A 22,721-nucleotide genomic window follows, 5' to 3' on the forward strand; every position below is an offset into this window, starting at 1 on the left:
GCAAGCTTGATATATACAGAACCCCTCTATAAAAGTGGATAAGGGAGGACAGGCAGCAAGAATCACTCCCATTCCCACAGACAAGGCTCCAAGATCCCTTTTGCCAAATGAATAGGAAATTTTAAGAGAAATTTAATATTTAAAGCACATTCTGCCTAGTGCAGCCCTTTCTCGTATATAATAGTCCTAAAAATAGAAGCGGTCGAGCTGCCCTGACAAGGTTATTACTTCAGTATTTGTACAACCATTTTTCATCTTCGATGGATTTTGCTAGGAGGAAGAATAACTTGTACCCTTCCCAAAGGAGCAGCATCACTGAGCAGCAGCCCTCGGAGAGGGGATGCAGAGGAAGGTCTGTGGCTGCTGCAAGCCTTAAGGAGATTTGCAACTCCTGTCTGTGTCGGCAATAGCGGAAAGGGACACATGGGATGGAAAAGAGAAGGTATCCCAGTGAGACTTCTTGCTTTTTGGCCCCCACAGCTACATCCTCTTGCATCTTTGGCTTCACACTCATTCTGCAGTTTCAAATATCAAGCTGTGCATCACAGGCAAAGCTGGAGAACAGGGATCAGCCAAAGGATCCCACCACAGCAATCGCTATGTTCTAAGAATATATCAAAATACAGCCAGAGATGCACTTAAAGCAACACAGACAACTCAGAGCAGACAGCAATTTCCTATTTTCCAGCAGTTCTCCATCTCTCCTGAGTAGAAAGCACATTTCAACATAAGACAATTGGCTGGGAAAGCAAATCTGAGCATATTTATATATGGAGAGAGAGGGAGAGACAGACTGAGCTGAGCTCTTAGGCAGAAGCTCTTCCCTGGGAGGGTGCTGAGGCACTGGCACAGGGTGCCCAGAGAAGCTGTGGCTGCCCCATCCCTGGCAGTGTTCAAGGCCAGCTTGGACACAGGGGCTTGGAGCAAGCTGCTCCAGTGGAAGGGGTCCCTGCCTGTGGCAGGGTTTGGAGCTGGAGGAGCTTTAAGCTCCCTTCCAACCCAAAGCACTGTGTGATTCTATGACATGAAACATGCAGCTAAAGCAGCTGAGGAGGTAAGTGGGTCTTTTGACTAAAGCATCATTCCCTGCACCCGATAAGCACAGGCACCATCTTGCACACAAGCCCCTGGCTGATGACTGTCCTCACCCACATGCACACACTCACAAAAAGCAAGTTCTCCATACAATTTTATCAGTTAAAGATAATCATTCACCTTTGCAGCTCCTGAGGAAACATCCACGTCCCTCTTCTGAAACATAAACCAGCAGTCGAGATCATCCAGATGTTTCAATTCTACATTGCCAACCTTAGAAATCATCTTCAAGAAGTCTGATAAATGGGGAATGTTGACTATAGGTAAGCGAAGGGCTTCATTAACACTATCCTCAATGAAGCAGCTACATTTCCTTACTGAGCAATCACTCTTGCTGTTAGGTGATAACAACCTGGGGGTCATGCCACGGTATACTCCAGTACATGAAGTAGCAGGCATTTAGTCTGTCTGCAATTAAAAGCATTTCATTGTCTCCTCAGGTTCCTTGTGACACCCAATTGAGCACCACCACAGGCAAAGTGCTCTTAATTACTGAGGAAAACCCTCTCAAAGCAACCCACAGGTGTGTGAGGCTCAAGCAGAGCCTGAAATGGTTGAACAGATCATTTAATCTTTATTAAAAACACACACTTGAATTTGGATGTCATTAGCTCAAGAGCAGGATTCTTCCTGATTTCTTTCAAGGGGGTTATATTCTTTGTACTATTCAAAAAGCAAGTGGTTTCTAAAGGATTACAACTGACACTTGGAGTGAAGGAGAGGTTCCAAGTGATCACAATTTGCACAGTTATTCCCATCTTCACAAATGGGTTTAAATCACCTTGGTTTTCCAAAGCCAATCCCTCATATTGGCATGGAATGAGCACACCTGTGTTTATTCCTAAGCAGATGCTTTTCAGTGTATTTTAGAACATTATCTCAACCAACTAAAAGAAAACAATGTAAGACCATATTTCACATCTGCTGTCTTTGACCTATGTAGCTAGTGATGGACAGTAAAGAGTCAGACGAAGTGAAGCTGTCCTATCTTTCACATCTGACTGCATCTGGAGACAGAAGAGAGACTGTACCAGTAATCTGCTCCAAACACATGGACAGATGAGTTAATCTGGTGCCAGCAAAGCCTAACAGCTCATCTCAATCTCCCCTCGGGCAGGTTAAAGCCATTCCCCTTGGCCTGGCCCTACAGGCCCTTGTCCAAAGCCCCTCTCCAGCTTTCCTGGAGCCCCTTTAGGCACTGGAGCTGCTCTAAGGTCTCCCCTTAAGGAGCCTTCCTTCTTCTCATCCTTCCTTCTCCTAATGAGCTTCATCACTATTGGACCATCACTTGCTGTAGGGAACACTAAAACATGGGGAAATTTTAAATGTCTTCTGCTGACTTGAGCATCAGGTGTGGAAACAAACACTTCAGTTCCTACTTCAGGGGCAGGAATTGCAAAGAAATGGTATTTGCAGTAGACAGTGGAAAGGCAGGGAGGGAGGCACAGGAAAATCTGCTCTTCCCCTTCTTCCTCCTCAAGCACATTCACATCCCCTTGACCACCAACCTTCCACATCTTCAACTCTTGTATTCCCCAGATGGCAAAGCAGACCAGCTTTCTAGAAACTCCTATCTTCCTCATAGCACAATAACGGGCTTTGACTAAAACATCCAGGCTACACCAGCCTCTCCAAAGTCTTCTACAGCCAATCCCTACAGGAAAATGTAGGTAAAGAGGACAGAGTTGTCAACCTGCACTTTCACCACCTCCCACCCCAGTTTCCTGCATCGCTCAGGTTCTTCCCTATGCCCTAAATCTCTCACCTCAGCTGCTCATATTCAGCTTTTGGTACAAAGAAGTCACGGAGCCAATTTTTACTTCCTTTGATCAATCCCATCCCTCTGTACAGACAACAGCTTAAAAACCATTAGTCTTGCTTATGTTATCCAAACGCTTGTGAGGATCTCATCTTTCCTGTCATTTATTTAGCTCTGAATCCCTTGACAATACATCTAAAGGATTCTTAGATCACATCAAACATCACTCCAACCAGCAGTTTGGACTGTGAGGCAGCACTGGCAGAAGCAGGTTTCAGATGCAGACAAAGCCTGATCGATGCATGAGGCACGTGTTCTGAAAGCTGCTATGAATAGAGTCCGAGTCATACCCGGGCTTCAATGACCACAACAGATCATCTGGAGGCCTCCACATACCACAATACATCACCTGGAGCCAGAGGATTTCAACAGGGTCTTTGTCTTGCAGCTCACACACCTTTCAGTATCCTCGTGGCATCATTTGAGCTGACATGCACATCCAAATGCATTTTATAAAGGTTTCTGAATTAGGTGCCAAAGGCAGAACAGTCCCAGGTAAACGCTCAGGATGAGATCAGTTTGGGGGGAAAGGGAGTTTACAGATGGTTTGTAAATAGTAATTATACAGGTGGTTGCACTTCATAAATCCACCCCTCAACTGATACAAAGCTGAGATCACGTCCACTGCCCTGTGAGCATCGTCGGACTTCACAGAACCATGGACTGGTTTGGGTTGGCAGGAACCTTAAAGCTCATCCAGCTGCTCCATCCAGTCTCCCTCAGCCTGGGTTTGTGCTGGGGATTGCCCTGACCCAGGAGCAGGACCTTGTTCTTGGCCTGTTGAGCACCATGAGGTCCACACGGTCCCACCTCTCCAGCCTGGCCAGGTCCCTCTGGATCCCATCCCTCCTTCCCTCCAGTGTCACTGCATCACAGAGCTCGGTGCCATCAGCAAACCTGCTGAGGGTGCTCGATCCCACTGTCCATGGCACCAGCAGCTAACCTCAAAGCAAGCCACATTGCCACGTGTGTCTTACAGCTTTTAGAGACTCTATACTATGAATAAATACCAGACTTTTAACCTTAACTCTCAGCAACACAATTCCATTCACATGGCCACCATGTGCGCGACAGCGTTTTTAGGGCTTGTCTTCTGCTTGCAGTTAATTCGAGCTGCCCTTCCCAGAGTGCCATCCCACACCGGGATTTTTAAGGGAATGAAGTACTAATTTTAACCATAGAATCACAGAACCAACCAGGTTGGAAAAGCCCTTTCAGCCCATCCAGGCCAACCGTTCCCAGCACTGCCAAGGCCACCACTGCCCCATGGCACTGAGGCCTCATCTCCATGGGGTGTGAACCCTTGCATGGACGGTGCCTCAGCCCTGCCCTGGGCAGCCTGTTCCAATGCCTGAGCACCCTCTGGGGCAGGAATTGTTCCTCAGCTCCATCTAAACCTGCCCTGGTGCAGCTTGAGGCCGGTTCCTCTTGTCCCCTCCCTTGTTCCTTGGGAGCAGAGCCCAGCCCCTCCTGGCTCCATCCTCCTCTCAGGCACTTGTAGGCAGCCATCAGGTCCCCCCTGAGCCTTCTCTTCTCCACACTGAACCCCCCAGGTCCCTCAGCCCTTCCCCATCACACCTGGGCTCCAGGCCCTGCACCAGCTCCATTTACCTAAAGCAAAAGTTGACCCATTAAGTAAAAACTGGTGTTTCAATTGAACTCCATCACCCCCTATCACGACCCCTGTGATGCACCCACAGGTTAACGGTGCCTGGGGCCTTTCCATGATTCTTCCTGCCTGAAAAGAACAGATTTTTCATGGTTTCATCAGCATAAAGGCCAAAAAAATACCACAACTGCAATGAAATTCCCCTTCTCTTGCCGCATGCTGTTAAATAGCACCCACAAACTGAACCTAATACTCAACAAGAACATACCCTCTGTATCAGCCTACACAGTTCGAAAAGAAAATGATCAAATAGGGGGATTTCTAGTGATGGAAAGTGCTATTTTTCCCTCTGATCATTCATGACAAGGGGTGCTCCACCTCCCTAATAATGCCTCACTTCCTCTGCCCTGCCCAACTTCCCCTTTAAAACACTGATTTTAGGTGCAACTTCCTTGGAAGAACACTCAGTCCCTGGAATTTCCACTCCATGATGCTACTGCACTCAAGCACTCCCCCTGATAAGCAAACCAGACTGCTGCTCTGAGCTTCTCTCTGTGTGTTTCTTCTTGTCCTCAGCCTATTTTTGTGTCTCTTCTGTTCCCCTACGACTTAACCAAGAGCTATTTCAAGCCATGGAACTCATACACAATCTTCCCATATGAAAGTCACGAGTCCCAAATACAGGAATGGGATTTTGTCTCTTCTAAATATTTCCTTGCTCATAAAGTTAACAAAGATCAAAACTAGGCATCTGCATTTTTGCTACGGCGTCAACCCTCGTGTTCACACAAACCTGCTTTGCACGCCACTGTCATCCCTTCGAGCATGACTACTCACAACACTAACTCCACTCTCGTTCTGGAGGCCACTCTTACCTCCAGCAGCATTGCTTCACATCTATTCTAGCTTCCTTTTTGAATGCAGCCTAAATCAAACACAAAGATGACAAGCCCAAGGTACCAAGCTATGGGAACCTGCCCTTGATGAGCACATCTAAAGGGGAGAGATAAACAGTCTCCACATCATAGAATCCCAGGTTGAAGGGACCTCAAGGATCACCTGCTACAACCTTTCTAGGCACAGCATGACCCAGACTGGATGCCCAGCACCCTGTGCAGCCCAGTCTTAACAGTGTCCAGTGCTGTGGAGTCACCGCCTCCCTGGGGACATTATTCCAATGGCTGCTTGCTCTCAGTGGGAAAAGTTTTCCTCTTATGTCCAGTGGGAATCTCCCAGCAGTAACTTGTGCCCATCACCCCTCAGCTCTCCCATGGGACTCCTTGTCCAAACGGAGCCTCCATCTTCCCTGCAGCCCCCCTTTACCTCCTGGCACATGGATCAGGTCTCCCTGCACCTTCTCTTCTCCAGCTGAGCAGTCCCAGCTCTCTCAGCCTTTCCTCACTGCTGCCCAGCCCTTGGAGCATCTTTGAGGCCCTTCTCTGGCCCCTCTCCAGGCCAGCCACAGCTTTGCTGTGCAGCAGGACCCAACCTGACCCCATGTTCCAGGGGTGGCCTGACCAGCACCCAGCAGAATGGGACAATGACACCTTTATCCCCATGGTAATGCACTTGCTGATGTTCCCCAGCACCCTGCTGGGTTTCTTACAACACACTGCACTGTCCCTCCAGGCTGGGCAGCTGGGGACCAGGAGACACCAAGGTGTCCATCAGCTGCTCTATTTCATGGGCCATCCCTTACTGTTCTGCCCCTCTGTATGACATGTCATTTGTGCTGGTGACTAATAAACACTGTTGGTCCACAGCTGGCTCACTGAAACCCTTCCAAACTCAGTCTGCTTGCCCATGACAACCTCCTGGTTTTAATCTGATTAATATCATCTTTCTCCAAAAACACACTGCCAGTTTGCTTTATCAAAGCATCACTTGGTATTACAACAGCTCAGAAATCACAGTTCCATGGGACACAGTTCAAAGAGCAGCTTCATTCGTTGATACATCCCCTGGGGTCTCAGCGCAGCATCAGGTCTGCAGATGCTGCAGGGCTGAGGTTTCTTCTCAGTGCTGCTGCTCTCCTCTGAGCTACTCATCTGAAAACAGCAATTCAAGCCCAGTCAACCCTATTTAATTTCCTAAAGAGAAAATAAACCTATTTAGGCATTATTAACTTAACTTCATATAAACCTGACAATAAGTCATAATGTAGATGAGCTCTAACAAGACTCAGTTCAAGACTTTAAGTGCTATTGTATTGTCTGAGGTTTGGCTGTGTCTCAATGTTCTTACACTAAGGTATTTTTAAGGGGTGGTTGTTGCATGCCATGGGATACAAGGCAAAATCCCAAACAGGTAAATTGATAATAACCTTGGAAAAGTGGATTTCCAGAACTTTCCTGATCTACGGCTTTTAACAGATGTAAGTTTAGAGAAACTAAAGAGCCTGAAGTGAAAATAGTGGTGTCTTTAACATTTAACGATGGATTCTCACCCATTTTGTGTGCTTTTGCAAAGACCAACTAGTTACCTAGTGACCAAACTGATCACCCAGTGCTGCTGAAGGAGCAAGTCCAGCACCACCAAGGATGAAGAGTATCATAGAATGGTTTGGGATGAAGGGACCTTAAAGCTCATCCAGTTCCAACCCTCTGCCACGAGCAGGGACACCTTCCACTAGAGCAGTTTGCTCCAAGCCCTGTCCAACCTGCCCCTTCACACACTCATCACACACACAGCAGACAACCTGCCACCAAAATCCATCACAACAAACATCCTGCAAGTCCAAATCCATGTTGTTATTTCTATGAGAATCAAATCACAGCAATCTGAGACCTGCAAACTACGCTGTTACTGAGACATCTTATCTGAACAACTATCAGATAAATACTATCTATGGAGTTTGCCTGCAGGTTCTATCAGGGGAGGGCAGCTACCATAGACACCTGATGGATGAAAAGAATGTATTCTTCTTCCCTGTGAGGGTGCTGAGGCGCTGGCACAGGGTGCCCAGAGAAGCTGTGGCTGCCCCATCCCTGGCAGTGTTCAAGGCCAGGTTGGACACAGGGGCTTGGAGCAAGCTGCTTCAGTGGAAGGGGTCCCTGCCTGTGGCAGGGGTTGGAGCTGGAGGAGCTTTAAGCTCCCTTCACCATTCCATGGTGATTCTATGATTGCATGCTTCTATTCCAAGAACACGTGACTCTGCTGTATCACTTCATGAATTGAGTCCAATCATGTCACTTGTAAGAGCTGAAGATTCAGGGACTAAGAACATAATGCACTATTAGTTGCCTTTAAGACAGCCACCCAGATGAAAATCAGCATGAAGATAAACTCAGGTCTGATACAGCAGAGATAGTGCACTTACTCTGAAAACAAACAGTGAGTTAAGGAAACTTAGAATTAGAGGTAAATTTTAGGACTCAAGCTATACTTAGGGTATGAAACTAAAGATTACAGCACGGAGCCTTTCCTGCCGCGGCAACAAACATGTTTAGAGCCGAGATATTTTTGTGTCTGTCATCCCAGATTAGCTATTTATTTTTGAATAAAGCCTTTTCATTTTCCTCCCCTGTTTAGTAAGTGGCAACAGAATCCTGAGGGTTTGTTAGTAATGTGTATTACAGTGTCAAACAGGAAGAAATTAGCCCTGAAAACCAGTATTTCCAAGTCTAAATGCTGAAGGAGCAGCACTTTTCGTGGTTAAGCTCCTGGAAAACAGAATTGGTTTTAAAAATCAGGTACCTGCAGCCTCTTATCTCCTGAAATTAAAGGGATACAGTTATCTTCAAAACCTATCTTTAAAGGCTCCCAGCTATCAAACGTCCCTGCCTTATCTGAGAGCAGTTTGGTTTCCTTTCCTGGTTTTAACTGTTCTTGTTTCTTCACTCTTGTGTGGTGCCTACAAATACAGAATGAATCAAATCAGGGAAAAAATCCTCAGGGTTAATTATATGGAAGGAACAAAGAAATCCTGAGTGGAATTTCTGGCAGCAATGGATTGTTTCTCCTCTCTCTGAATAGGAGAAAACAACCCCAAAAGGTGATTCCAGGAACAAGTCCCCATTGATTCAGGTACTTTTACACTGGGTATTTTTGTGGGTTCTCACTGTACTGCTTGCAATGGATGGAAAATGCCTGAGGGGTTTACCAGCTCTCATGCTATGATCACTGTCTACTGTTACCACTGTGGCAGGAAGCACAGCACCAACTAAAGCAGATTTCCCCTCTTAGTATCACGAATAGACTCAGGATACTCCCCAATAATCTCAGAATGGATACTCCCATTCAATTATTTCACTATAAAAAGATCTGCAGAGGCCACTGATCTGCAACGAAGCATCGGGGTTTCATCTTGAGAGCACATCTTAAGCAAATTCTCTCTCTTAATGTTTTATCTGACCCCTTTTTACTAAATGGAAAGATCCCCAAGAGCACAACAAAACCGAGTCAGCTCCTCGTGTCTTCTCAAGCCAACAAAAAAAACACTTCAAAACAAACTAAATAAATGAAAGGGAGCTGTCCTGCTCAAATCATAGAATCAGCTGGAATGGAGAAGACTTTTAACATCCCCTCAAGTCCAACCATTCCCAGCACTGCCAAGGCCACAACTGCCCCATGGCACTGAGGCCTCATCTCCACGCTGTGTGAACACTTGCAGGGCCGGTGCCTGCAGCCCTGCCCTGGGCAGCCTGTTCCAATGCCTGAGCACCCTCTGGGGCAGGAATTGTTCCTCAGCTCCATCTAAACCTGCCCTGGTGCAGCTTGAGGCCGGTTCCTCTTGTCCCATCCCTTGTTCCTTGGGAGCAGAGCCCAGCCCCTCCTGCCTCCATCCTCCTCTCAGGCACTTGTAGGCAGCCATCAGGTCCCCCCTGAGCCTTCTCTTCTCCACACTGAACCCCCCAGGTCCCTCAGCCCTTCCCCATCACACTTGGGCTCCAGGCCCTGCACCAGCTCCGCTGCCCTTCTCTGGTCCCCCTCCAGCACCTCAATGTCTCTCTGGTTGCGAGGGGCACAGAGCTGAACACAGGATTGAAGGTGCAGCTTCTAGAAGTCCTGGAAGATCACAGAATCTCAGACTGGTTTGGGTTGGAAGTGACCTTAAAGCTCATTCAGTTCCAACCCCTGCCACAGGCAGGGACACCTTCCACTAGAGCAGCTTGCTCCAACCTGGCCAGACACGATCCCTGAACTCCCTCTTCCAATTCATGCTTTGCAAGGTTTCCATGTCAGTTATTTTCCTGCCACCTCAGCGCACAGTCAGAGAAGCATCACAGACAGAGTAGCAAAGTGTCCCATTCCCTTACATCAAACACATGGTGAAACTACACCTTCAGGATGCTTTTTCAGTTTCCAAAGCCAAACTTAAGCTCATTTAAGTCAACAAATTCATGGTATTCACCAGAAGGTGAGGTCTCACCTCTCCTACTTTCTCCTTGGCCATGTGTTCCCAAGCATCATGATGGAAACATCACTGGGCAGCTCCAAGAAGAAGGTATCAGCACCTCCTGAAAGGATGCCTTTGACACAAGATATATTAGTGTACAGCAGGAAGGAGGGCAGAAAGGCAGCTTTCATAGACCAAAGACTTGCACCCACCTAAACCAGCAATAAAACCAGATTCTCAGCCCATCTGTTGCACATTTGACAGAGGAGGAACTGGTCTAAATGATAACTTCTCTACCTCTAAAAGCACTGTTGTGTTAACTACAGAAGTGAGAAGGAAGCCATAAACGTACTTCAGGTGGTTTTAGTACATAGCCTAAATGCTCTATCATCAAATACTATCTCCTGATACTTGGCTATCAGCACCTTTAGAACACACTGTATTCCCCAGGAGGCAAGCAAAAGCCTTCAGTGTGTGCTGTATCAAGGGGATGAGCTAAAATTACTGCAAGACACCTACACAGAACCTCTTGCCTTCAAAGAACAGCCTCAGGATTGCTGGAGTTGGGATTCTGGATTCCCTTCAGGAACCTGAAGTCATGAAATACAACCATGATTCTTATTCTGCTGAGATGTAGATGCAGATCACAGCAAAGGGTCCCTTTGTCTTCAAGTGTATTTTGCACTGGAGGATCTCAGAGCTTGGGGTTGTATCTTCTGGCATCAACAGGATTGTTTTAGCATCAACAAGAACTTACGGGCAGCTCTTCAGGGAACAGTTAGTGCTTGAGATGTTATATGGCTGCTGGGAAGGAAATAAACATCTTATGTCCACTGGATGCTTCTGATTTATGTAGAAAGAATCCTATGGATGTACCAGAGCCAGAAGTAACAGCAATGGGCGTAATTCAAACTTTCTAGATCATAGAATCACAGAATCCCAGGCTGAAGAGACCTCAAAGACCATCTGCTACAACCTCTCCAGGCAAAGCATGACCTAGACTAGATGGCCCAGCACCCTGTACAGCCCAATCTTAACACTGTCCAGTGCTGGGGAGTCACCACTTCCCTAGGGAGATTATTCCCTCTTGTGTCCAGTGGGAATCTCCCCAAGAATAAAGATGACTTTGGGAGTAGCAAGGCCCTGGCACAGGGTGCCCAGAGAAGCTGTGGCTGCCCCATCTCTGGCAGTGTTCAAGGCCAGGTTGGACACAGGGGCTTGGAGCAAGCTGCTCTAAGTGGAAGGGGTCCCTGCCCGGGGCAGAGGGTTGGGACTGGATGAGCTTTAAGGTCCCTTCTCCAGCATCTCAGGAGGGCACAAACCAAAAGCCGAAGAATACAGGATTGTTTTCCTCACTGTTTTCCCACTGTCTTTTGATTAATACAAACACACACATAAAACAAGAAATACGAAATAATAATAAAAAGGTAAAATCACAGGAAGGTCAGATAAAACCTAAACCCACCAAAGACACACACAACCTCCTCCAGCTGATGCTGTAGGAAGAAAACTCCGTGATTCATAAGCTCTGCAGCTTATCTTGATAGCCAGAAAATCCTGATAACACTGAGAAAAACATATTCCAGAATCAATGTTCCTCCCTGCCCCAGGAGAAAGCTGTGCTGAAAGTCCTCTCAGATTTAAAACCAAGATTGTCAACAGAGGAAAGCCCAACTAATCCTGGCTGCCAGCATGGGCCTGGGGACAGAGCCTCGCAAGGAGATAAGATTCAAATCAGGAGTTTCACAGATCAAAGGCACCAGCCTGAAGTGGGAACCGAAATGAGTGAGGCACCAGAACAGTCTCTGCAGCACTTTCTGGGAGAGCCATTTCCATGGAAGTGGAACAATTTGGTGCTGAAAAACTCCATACAGAATCATAGTCATAGAATGGTTTGGGTTGAAGGGACACCTTAAAGCTCCTCCAGCTCCAACCCCTGCCATGGGCAAGGACCCCTTCCACTGGAGCAGCTTGCTCCAAGCCCCTGGGTCCAACCTGGCCTTGAACACTGCCAGGGATGGGGCAGCCACAGCTTCTCTGGGCACCCTGTGCCAGCGCCTCAGCACCCTCCCAGGGAAGAGCTTCTGCCTAAGAGCTCATAGGTATCTACCAACCTTATTTTGTTATGAGTGGTATTATGCTAGTGATGAACAATGATCTCAGGGTCAGATCATGGGAGACCAGAATCCAGTTCTTCTCATGCCCACAGTTTCCCTCCAGTTCACCAACTGCACAAGCACTGCCTCAGTTTCCCCTTTGGAATATGGCAAAAAGGCTTGGTAATGCCTGTATTTCCCAAGATAGATTAAACATTGGGAGATGCCGCAGTGCCCTTCAACCCAAACCAGGCTGGGATTCCATGATTTGGGTTCTCCAGCAGGGAGATCTCCCCTGAGGTGAAAGCACAAGGCTGAAGGAGGTTATGAATCCATTCCCAAACAATCACCATTGAAGACAATTCTGTTACATGGAGTTTTGGATGAAAAGGCTGGTCACAAATTGGCCTAAAGCAGATGTGAGTAAAACAAGCTTCCCAAGGGCTGAGCACAAAATCAGAGCACCCAGCTTTGTTTTGGGAGAAGGGGATACTATATCAATCACAGATAACAGGAGATACACACACTGTCGAGTACTGAGAGAGCCAGAATGTCAGTGAAGAGCATCAGGAAAGCAGAAGAAAGTCAAGGACAGGCAAAGAAGCCCCCATGGTGTAAGCCACACACATACGTGTGCATGGATTTAGCGTTGGCAGGAAAGGATGACCTTGGAATCCTGAGCAGACCTATCTCCTGCTGTTTGCTTCAGCCTGCGCTGAGGAAAAGCAGCCTCTGCAAACATGCTCTGGGAAGCAGCACAACTGCCTCTGAGGAATACCTGCCTGGCATCGGTTTCCTCTTCCAACATAGGATCACAAATATTGGCTAAACTCTGGTCACAAGCAACCACACAGACCAGGAGCAGCAACTCGGCATCAGCTGGAGCTAAGCAGATGAGGAAAGATTTCAGGGATCCTGGAAAAGAACTGAAAGGGAAAGGCTAAGTGAGGTTTTGGCAGCCTTTGTGTGGTGCCATGCCAGGCTTTTTCTTCCCTGTGCTTGAGTTTACTAAGAGGAAGCTCCGAGGATCTGGCAGAAGCTGCCTCTGAAACAGGCAGGAATCTGCCAGTCAATGGGATCTTCTACACGAGACAGTGGCTTTGGCTGAGTGCAGAGCTCAGGGAGAGCCAGAGAGTGCAGCTGAGTGCCTCAAAACACCAATGTTCTTAGCCCTGCACCCCATCGTAGCCCGACTGCACATCCACAGGCAGCTGATCCCCGAGCTGTAACACACATCCAGTACTTGAAGCAATAGAAGGCACAAAAAGGTCATTGAACTGAACAAGGCTGCACGACTGATGAGATACTTGGATTTGAGTGATGGAACAATACTGCAGGGAACAGAGAGCAGGAATTGCAAAGGCAGCATCTTTCCAACTAATAAGACACCTTCCCAGCTGAAACTGCTGATGCAGCCAGGAGAGGAATAAGCTAAACACAAGAGAAGGACACTTAGAAGGGGAAATGAGGTTCAAAGTCAGACAAGAGCATCCATGGAGAAAATGGATGCTCTGTTGCTATCTAGGGATGTGAGGAGGCTGAATTACAACAGGAACAAATCAAATCCTTACCAGCAACGAGGAGGAAAATCTGATGTGATGAGCAAGTGGAGTTTAAAACCATTAGTTCAATGGTGTTCAGAAATGAAAGGGAAGTGATGGATACAACGTGGCCCTATAAAAAGGGGGGGGAAAGGCTCGACTCTGTCAGTTATCAGCACTGCAGAGGAACTGGATTTTCAGGGGAACTTACAATCATAGAATGGTTTGGGTTGGAAATGAACGTAAGTTCATTCAGTTCCAATCCCCTACCATGGGCAGGAACACCTTCCACTAGACAAGGAGCTGGGTACGTGACTCCATAGGGAGAAAAAAAGAGGATGTATGGAAGACATGGGGAAGACACAGGATGGGTACAGAAACTCTGAGGAGCAAGTGATTACAGGGGATTAGTTTCCTAAAATCATAGGGGACAATTAAAAACACAAAGTAACTTCTATGGACCTCATTATAACCAGTAAAACAATCACTGGACTGGAAGCCTTGACAGCAGAGAGAAAACAGACTCACATTTAAATACATCTAGGTCTAGTAATTCAATCAGGATTGCAAAATGCCTTGATTTGAATAACTGATTTTAACTTGTGTGATGTTTGTACTTTTTAATTATCATCTTAATGAAATAGCAGCAGCACCACAGAATCATTGGGGCTGGAAAAGGCCTTTAAGATAATCAAGTCTGACCGTAATGAAAACAGGCATCACTTGAGATGCTGGTTTCTCACAAATATAACTTAGCAGAGGGAAAAAAAAAAGGAATTTGCATATAGATGATCCACTTCTATTCACCACAAAGTTTCAAAGTGCTTTTGGGATCAAAAAGGAACAAGCTACAGAGCAGAGTTTGGAAAAGCTTCTAAAGTAAATGAGAGCTTTAACTCCCCTTGTAAACAACGCGCAGATACAAGGAAGAATCCCAGACTGGTTTGGCTTAAAGGGATCTCCCAGCTCATGCAGTTCCAGCCCCCTGCCACAGCAACTAATTCAAATTAGACCTCAATTTTTAATCAGAGAGGATAATTAATTGCTGAAAATATAACAAGAAAAGTGGTGGCCTCTTAATGACTTGAGATCTTCAAATTCAAACTCGCTGTCCTGGTAGAAGGTAAAGAGTATCCAAACTAAATAGGCTCCTTTACCAGGGAAAATCTAAGTGTCTGTGGTTTCCAGATGCAGCCTTAAGCTCTAGGAACTCTCCTCTAAGTCCATACAGAAAGCCACCAACACAGCATCATCCCAACAGCATACAAAGTAAATCTCCCAGCGTCCACAGGGGGAGAAGCAGGACAGCATCTGACCCAACCCTGTTGTGCAATGGCAGGAAAAAGTCTCCAGGCTCCATATCTCCATGGTGGAAATAGAGTTAGCACATCTACACACAAGGATCTTGCAAGGCTTAACCTAGGGAGGTCTCCAAAGACCTTCCAAGAAGCTTGGCCAGAAGCAGCCTCAATGGTACATATACAGCTACAGGTCACTGGGATAGAGGCAGCATCAGAAAGGGAAGAGGTAATCTCTTGGTTGACCTTGCCAGTGGTGTTGTGGAAGAGGAGGAGAGGACAACACGAGCTGTGCTGGACACTTTGCTAAGCGGCGATGCGAAAGCAACCAAGAGCTCTGAGGGGTTTATGGCTTTTCTTTAGAAGTTGTTTGTACCATCAAAGGGGGAGTCACAACGACAAAACCTCCAGATGACACCCATCTGCTGGAAAACAGCCAACAGCATCTTCACAGAATCACCCAATGGCTGAGGCTGGGGATCATCTCCTCCAAGCTCCTTGCTCCAGCTGTGTCACCCACAGCGCAGTGCTCAAGACTGGGTCCAGGCAGCTCCTGAATACCTACAGAGAAGGAAATTCCACAGCCTCTCTGGGGAAGCTCTAATGCTCAGACACCCACATGGTAAACAAGTTCTTGCTCATGTTCAAGTGGAACTTCTGTGGTTTAGTTTGTGCCTGCTGCCTCTCATCCCATTGCTGGCACCACTGAGAAGTCTGGCTCCATCCTCTTGACACCCTCCCTTCAGGTACCTGTACACATTGACCAGATTCCCCCAGAGCCTTCTCTTCTCCAGGCTGAACAGGCCCAGCTCCTGCAGCCTTTCCTCACAGGGGATGTGAGGGATGCTCCAGACCCTTCATCATTCTCACAGCCCCTCACTGGACTTGCTCCAGGAGCTCCAGGTCTCTCATACTGGAGAGCCCAGACCTGGACACAATGCTCCAGGGAAGGCTTCACCAGGGCTGTGCAGAGGGAGGATCGGCTCCCTCCACCTGCCAGCAATGCTCTTCCTGATGGAGCCCAAGACACCATTGACCACCTTGGTCCCAGTGTCCCACTGCTGGCTCATGGACAACCTGGTGTCCACCAGGTCCCCCCCAGTTACCTCTCCACAGAGCTGCTTTCCAGCAGGTCAGCCCCCAGCCTGTGCTGGTGTGTGGGGTTGTTCCTCCCCAGGGCCAGGACCCTGCACTTGCCTTTTGTGTTACAAAGCCTAAAGCACTTTAAGACATCATTTCTTGAGGGTGAATGCCAACAAATACATATGTGAAATCCAACCCCAGGAATTACACAAGGAAAGCTCAAGCTCAGATGAGAACAGATGATGATACCACATTTATCTCCTGAGCCCACAACATAAGGCTACTATCACAGAAGTAGCCAACTCAAACCAAGTATCTTCTCTACAACTTCCATTTGCATGTGTGTGCGTTATCTACAGACAGGGAAAGAATTCTTAGGGAAAGAAATGAGATCAGTCCATATGCAGAAACTCGGCTGCACAGGAAAGTTCAGCATTTGGGCTTCAGATGCTACAGTAAAGACAAAGAAACCATTTCTCAGATTCCTGGCACTGCATTTTAAGACTTCAAAAACCCTGTTGTGAATCTAAGTTGAATCAAGAGCAAGCTTGAGCTTTAACCTGCTCTAGGAAGAGTAGGGGGTGAGTGAGACAATAACCTGAATAACCACATAAACCCCCTTGTCCGTTCAAGAAGCGAGCTGTCATCACCCACAAATCCAAGTATAAAGCACCAAAAGGAAAACTGGGGAATAGCAAACTGTGCTCAGAACACTCACTTGTCTCCAGGATAGATTGCCAACATCAAATTCCACACGTTATCAAATTGAGAGAGCTGAGTATCTAACACCAAAGAAAGGAAAAGCTCAAACACTGCTTTAATTCATGGCAGATAAACTAAAGTGTCTGATGCCATAAAAGAGGCAGATCTTCTATATTAAGCTCCACATTAAATTAGAAGCAAGAAAAAAACCTGCAGAACCCAAGATGCGCTGCTCTAGTTTAACTTTTGCTGCTGTCTGCAATCCTTATCCGTGTTATCAGAGAATTAGACATGCCCAGCAGGCACGATGGCATCTAGGCTTGCTTTTTTTGCCAATTTAGTACTTTTTCTCTCATAAAACACTCTAAGCTTGTCTTTCATAACCCTCCCAAAGCCAAGGCATTAAAGGCAAAAACGTTCAGCCTACAAATACACTTCAGCATTAATCTTCCTATTGGGGAAGTTATTGTCTGAATTCTATGATAAACCCCATTTTTCTGCTCTCACTTTCCATTTTCCCACCTTCCAGTTTTCCATGTGACTGTTTCACTCACAGACAGGAAGGGAAGACAGGGGAAAGTACAGCCAAATACAAACCAGCATCTCCAAATCCTCTCACGATCGCCTCCTAAATGGTTTGCTGGAGAGAGTCCACAGAGCCACGTTTTGTTCCTCACAGAAAGCACACAGTCACTTGAAATTCCTTTGCAGTGCACAGGGATTCCAGCACATCCATAGTAAACAACTCAGAGGAACTCTTAAAAAGTATTCAAGTATTACTCACACTGTGAGGAAACCAAACGTGTCTCAAAGGAACCTCTTTCCTTCTATGTTTCACTGAAAAGTATAGTATTATGCCATGAATATCATCCTCATCATCACTTCCCTACAGGGTTCCAACAGGAAAAAGGGATGAAATATAAGGTTTAGCTCAATAAAAGCACAATGAACTGTGTCATCTGCTTCCAGACTGAGAAAGAGATTCTAGAAAGAGAGCTAAAGAACAAAATGCTTATAATTAGTGAAGTTCTGTATTAAAAATGTACCTGGAAATGAATTAGATTTGTGTGTTCATGCTCCTGTTCGGTGCCCCCTTCAGACACTGGAAGCTGCTCTGAGGTCTCCACGCAGCTTCTCTTCTCCAGGCTCAACAGCCCCAATGTTCTCAGCCTGCCTCCATACAGGAGCTGCTCCAGCCCCTGCTCATCCTCATGGCCTCCTCTGGACTTGCTCCAACAGCTCCATGTCCTTCTTATGTTGGGGACACCATTTTCGTCCCATATTTAGGGATACCAATGATTTAAACCCCAAAATCGGAACGTTATGACTTAGTGGAGGGGAAGGAACAAAAAGGTAACATCATTTGATGCCTCTGCAGAGCAGCATCCATGTGACTGGCAGGTAGCCGAGGCATGTGGAAATAACTCTTGAAAATTTATTCCTAGTTCTAAAAAGTGACAGATTAAGAGGCAATATTTTTTAATTCAAAGAGTTAAAAGACTGTCAAAAGGCAAAATATGGAGAGGTGGACTTTATTTATTGTCACCAAAGCAAAAATCTTCATCTGTTTATTGAAGAGACACATGAGAGCACACAAGAATCCAGCAATGTCAGATGGGACTGATCAACTTGACTTTGAAATCAGCAATAAAATGCCGTTTACACCGCTTGGGAAATACTTTAGAAAACAACAAGAACGCTTTTCTCATTCACTCATTTTGCATCCACTATTTCTATAGACTGAAAATAGAATCCCAGACTGGTTTGGGTTGGAAGGGACCTTAAAGCTCCTCCAGTTCCAACCCCTGCCACGGGCAGGGACCCCTTCCACTAGAGCAGCTTGCTCCAAGCCCCTGTGTCCAACCTGGCCTTGGACACTGCCAGGGATGGGGCAGCCACAGCTTCTCTGGGCACCCTGTGCCAGCGCCTCAGCACCCTCACAGGGAACAACTTCTTCCTTATCTCCAACCTGAACTTCCCTTGTTTCAGTTTGAACCCATCCTCCCTTGCCCTGTCACTGATGAAAAGGTCCCTCTCCAGCATCCTTGAAGCCCACCCCTCATATACTGAAGCCAACCATGGTGACTTGGAGATTTTAAGCAACAAAATTGAGTCTAGTTAATTAGAAAGATCACAGTACATTAACAAACAAGACCATGCTTGGTTATGAACCTCCACTGCTCACCCAACTTCTTCTCAGACCTCACACAATCCCACCAGCAAATAAATCAGAGCTGGTGCTGTACAAAAATGACCTCACTTGCACTTTGAGAGTGAGGCAAGTGTCCCTCCTCCCTGAGCACACTGGCTAAGAACACAGTTCTCATGGGGATGCTTCAAATACTTCTGATTCAGCCCAGCACTGGGAGGAGGAGGTTGGCAGCACTTTGCATGTCTATCACCTCTTGACAAGGGTCACTCAGCATCTCCACAGCGTGGGGAGACGGTGTTCAACCCTCCACAGACACCTGAGGAGAAGCCAAGCAAGCAGAGCACCGTCCAGCCAGCACAAAGGGAGCTCACTCAGGGCTGAAACGCACAGTTAGAACGTGGTGGTTTAAGGAGAGTTTATGAATTGCAGAGGAAACAGAAAGTACATGGAGCACTTGTGCTGCGGAAGGGGAAACTGGGGCCTCTGCAGATACAATTGAGCCCAAAAGGCATCAGTGGAAGACAAATGGAGATCATAACCCGGACTGAAGGGAAGAGTGAGCTCAGAAAGGAAGATATAAAAGTTGTGTTTCCCTTCTGACAGCCTCATCAACTGCTATCAACCACCTGAGAGCTGCAAATCAGCTGAGAGCTCTGGGTGGAAACAGGAGGTTTCCAACTACCGGGGGAGAAAGGACTGAACTGTTCCTGTGCCACAGGCAGCAGTTGAAACCCACCTGGATTTAAACCAGGACTGAATCCTGTTTATGCCACAGTTGCTGGCATTTATGGTGGGCAGGCCTCGGTGATCCAGGAACTCCATCCCAGCTGTGAATGTCCCACTTCCCAGAAAAGGAGATCTGCGCCGGTCTGACCGCGGTTGCCTTTGCAAGCTTCCCAAAAGCAGATGCTCTCCTGGATCAAACACCCACTTCCCTCACTGAAGTGGCTGCATTTGCACCTACCCTCCGAAAGTGAGGTTCAGAAGCTCTTCTGGACAGATCACCTAATGAAATTTAGACCAAATTTCATTATAATTATGCAGAAATGCTTCTCCAAAGCATTTTCACATGTCTGGGAAATGCTTCCAGGAACAGCAAGAGCAGCGTCACCTTTCTTTCCTGTTCCTCCCCATTATCCATGTGGTGGGTTCCATAGGGGACCCCATATCCATAGGAGAGCACGAAAACTTCACTGCCAAGCTTTTAAACATCCTTAAGAGCTCACCTACTGCAATGCAGACCTAGCATTGAACTTGACAGATGAGTATCACCCAAGATCACAGAAGATCTCTCCAAGATGATCTCCTTAAAGGACCGTATCCCATAATTATTTCACATTCATTTGGACACCGTGGGGGTGCTTCATTTTGGTTCCTCACTCCCATTACAATAAATTCAAACCACCTTCATAGCATGGAATCAGGTTGCTTCTGATCCCTTTGTTCCAAAGGGAAAGGGTTATATATGTACCTCTCCAAAAGTGTCCTTCCTAACAGCCAGGGATTTTAATCAACTAAAGAGTACGAAAACACCCCCATAAATCTGACCAGTAACATCTGAAACACTCAGCACACATTCACTAAAGCCAAAGGCCACTGTAAGCACATCATGTGGGAGAGATTCCTTCTGATAAATGGGAACATTTACTTTAGTAAGACTAAAATAATATAGAAGTTGAGATGCATAAGTAGCTAAGTTCATATTTGCAACTTCCAGCGCAAAAGTTAATCAGATTTAATAGAGATTTCAACAAAAAAAACATAGATTTCAACCAAAAAAAATACACTGCTAAGTGATACCAGTCCTTCTAATGACTACACGCATGTAGAAAGAAGAAATAATCAGACCATAGGTGTTGTTTGGGGTGGGTTTTTTAATGCACCCAACCAAAAAGGTCAGAAGAAGCCATGAAACAGTTAAAAACCCAAACTGGCAAGCAAAAAGGATTAAAAAAGCCATCATAAAATAAAGCATTTGGCTGCCAAGTGCTAATTCCCCTTTCCCTGACATTGCTCCATATCACTCCTCAGTTGGAGTTCTCCTCCAGAACCACTTCACAGTCCACATTCCATGAAATAACGCAGTCGATGCAACCAAGTCCAGCGAAACGTTTCCCTAAAGATGTTTCCATCATTCCCATTCCTTAGGGAAAATAAAGCTCTCGCTTCCTCCCATCCCAATTTTAACAGCAAGAACAAATACAGCCCTGCATCTTCAATCATATCTGGATTAAAAGAGGGACAGAAGCACTGGAGGTTTCTCTGTGCTTAGCACAACATGCCTTTGTCCAGAAAGGGGGAAAAAAAGCCTCCTTCAACCTGCTCGTTTCTCTGCATTTGACAGAATTCAGCACCAAACAAACGCCTTTTGAATGAAATTCCAGCTATGGAAAGCCAAGCCATAACCTGAGAGCTTATCACGACGTGCAGGGAGGGGGGGAAATCCGCCCCCCCCCCCCCCCAAGCCCAACACAGCACAAACCCTGTTCTTGAGAATGAGTATTTGTTCCATTTCCATCACTTGAGGGCTCCTCAGCTTTCCATAAAGGCATCTTTTGGGGGTATTATTAACCCGCTGTACAGCAACGGACTTCGCTGCCCTGAAAACCCCCACGCCAAAGTATTCAAAGCAATTCTTGGGGAAGGAAAAGGGAAGAAAACAAGCAGCCCTTGATGCAAAGGCACAGCACCCACTGTTTCACAGCGGCAGGGAGGACAACGCCGCCTCCCGTCTCAGCACCTTGCGCTCTCTGCTTTCAGGCTGCCGCTGTTGCACCCCGACGTCCCCCCCTCTTCTCGCTCAGCAAACCTGGGCCATTTTAAACCCGCTCCAAAGGGAGCGGGAGGACGGACGCGGCCGCAACTCGGCCTTTCCCATCCCATGAAGTTGCTGTCGGGCTCCTCAATATCCCCTTCTGTCGCTCTCATCACCATCACCATCATCATCATCATCCCCACGTGCCCCTCTCGCTGCTCGCAGTGGGGCTGGGGTGAAGCGGTGCCAGCCCCCCCACCCATCTTGGGGTGCCCCCCATCCCCACACCGGCGTCTCCCGAAGGCTCAGAGCAGGAGGGGAAAGCGCGGTCGCTCCATTTCCCTTCTTCCACACCACCAGAACTTGCCTTGGCCACCATCGGGGGGGGGGGGGGGTCTTCAGCGGGCTCCCCCCCCCCACCGGCGCCAAGCGCCTCGCAAAGAGAGGGCTGAGGGGAACCGAGCCCCAGTGCCCATCACAGCGAGGCCAAATCCCGGCACTAATGCTGAGGGGGGGGAAACAGGCTCTTGGGGGGGGGCACAAGCAGCGGGGCCGGCTCTCCCCCCTCAGGGCGGCGGTCTCCCCCACAGCGCTGACAGGATGCTCCCCCTCCACCGCCGCCATCGCAGCCCAGGCCCCGTGCCCCCGGCGAGGGGAGCGGGTCCGTGTGTCCCCCCCCCGGCTGTCACCCGCAGCCCCCCCTCAGCGCCCTCCGGGGGTGCCGTTGTCCCGCCGCCGTGTCCCCCCCCCTCACCTGCGGCTGTTCTGGCGGCGGTGTCCCCTCAGCCGGTGCGGCGGCGGCGGCAGCGCTCCCGCTCGCCCTCCGCCCGCTCCGCGGCTCCTGCCTCTGCCTCTGCCCGCAGCCGCTGAGGGAAGGGGCGGGGGGGGGGGGGGGGTGTACCACCAGCGGGACCGTTACAGCCGCCGCCAGAACTACAGCTCCCGGCATGCCCCGCGCGCAGCCGCCGCCGGTCGGCGCTGGCCGCCCTCCGCTGGGCACGCTGGGTAATGTAGTTCTAGCGGCGGGCGGGGAGGGAGACGGGGGCCCGTGTGGCCGCGGGGTACGATGGGAGGTGTAGTGCGGAGGGGCAGAGTGGAGCATGCTGGGAGCTGTAGTCCGCGTGGGGGCATGCTGGGAGTTGTAGTCCGCGCTGGCTGAGGGGAGCGCGGAGGCCGCGGCCTCGATCCCCACCGGGACGAACCGAGCGCGGATCCGGTGGTCCCCGCGGCCTG

The 22,721-nt window shown here is 48.0% G+C and overlaps 1 protein-coding gene across 4 annotated transcripts in view; it reads right to left on the reverse strand.

Annotated features, from left to right (window-relative positions):
- The window catches only part of FAM168A (family with sequence similarity 168 member A), a 169,626-nt gene extending 147,153 nt beyond the window's left edge, over positions 1-22,473 (reverse strand). For 2 of the 4 annotated variants that reach the window (XM_061458151.1, XM_061458149.1), the window contains exon 1: positions 22,243-22,473. In XM_061458151.1, the coding sequence (XP_061314135.1) occupies positions 22,243-22,437 (195 nt within the window). In that variant the 5' untranslated portion in view covers positions 22,438-22,473. Of the gene's footprint in view, positions 1-4,525; positions 4,653-22,242 lie in introns of all 4 variants that reach the window. The other 2 variants (XM_061458153.1, XM_061458152.1) reach the window with 2 other exon arrangements.
- Positions 22,474-22,721: the final 248 nt, after the last annotated feature.

Source organism: Pezoporus flaviventris, unplaced genomic scaffold (genome assembly GCF_033815535.1).
Source record: "Pezoporus flaviventris isolate CSIRO_AGI_PZ_B2104156 unplaced genomic scaffold, CSIRO_AGI_Pfla_v1 ptg000025l, whole genome shotgun sequence".
Taxonomy (NCBI): Eukaryota; Metazoa; Chordata; class Aves; order Psittaciformes; family Psittacidae; genus Pezoporus; species Pezoporus flaviventris.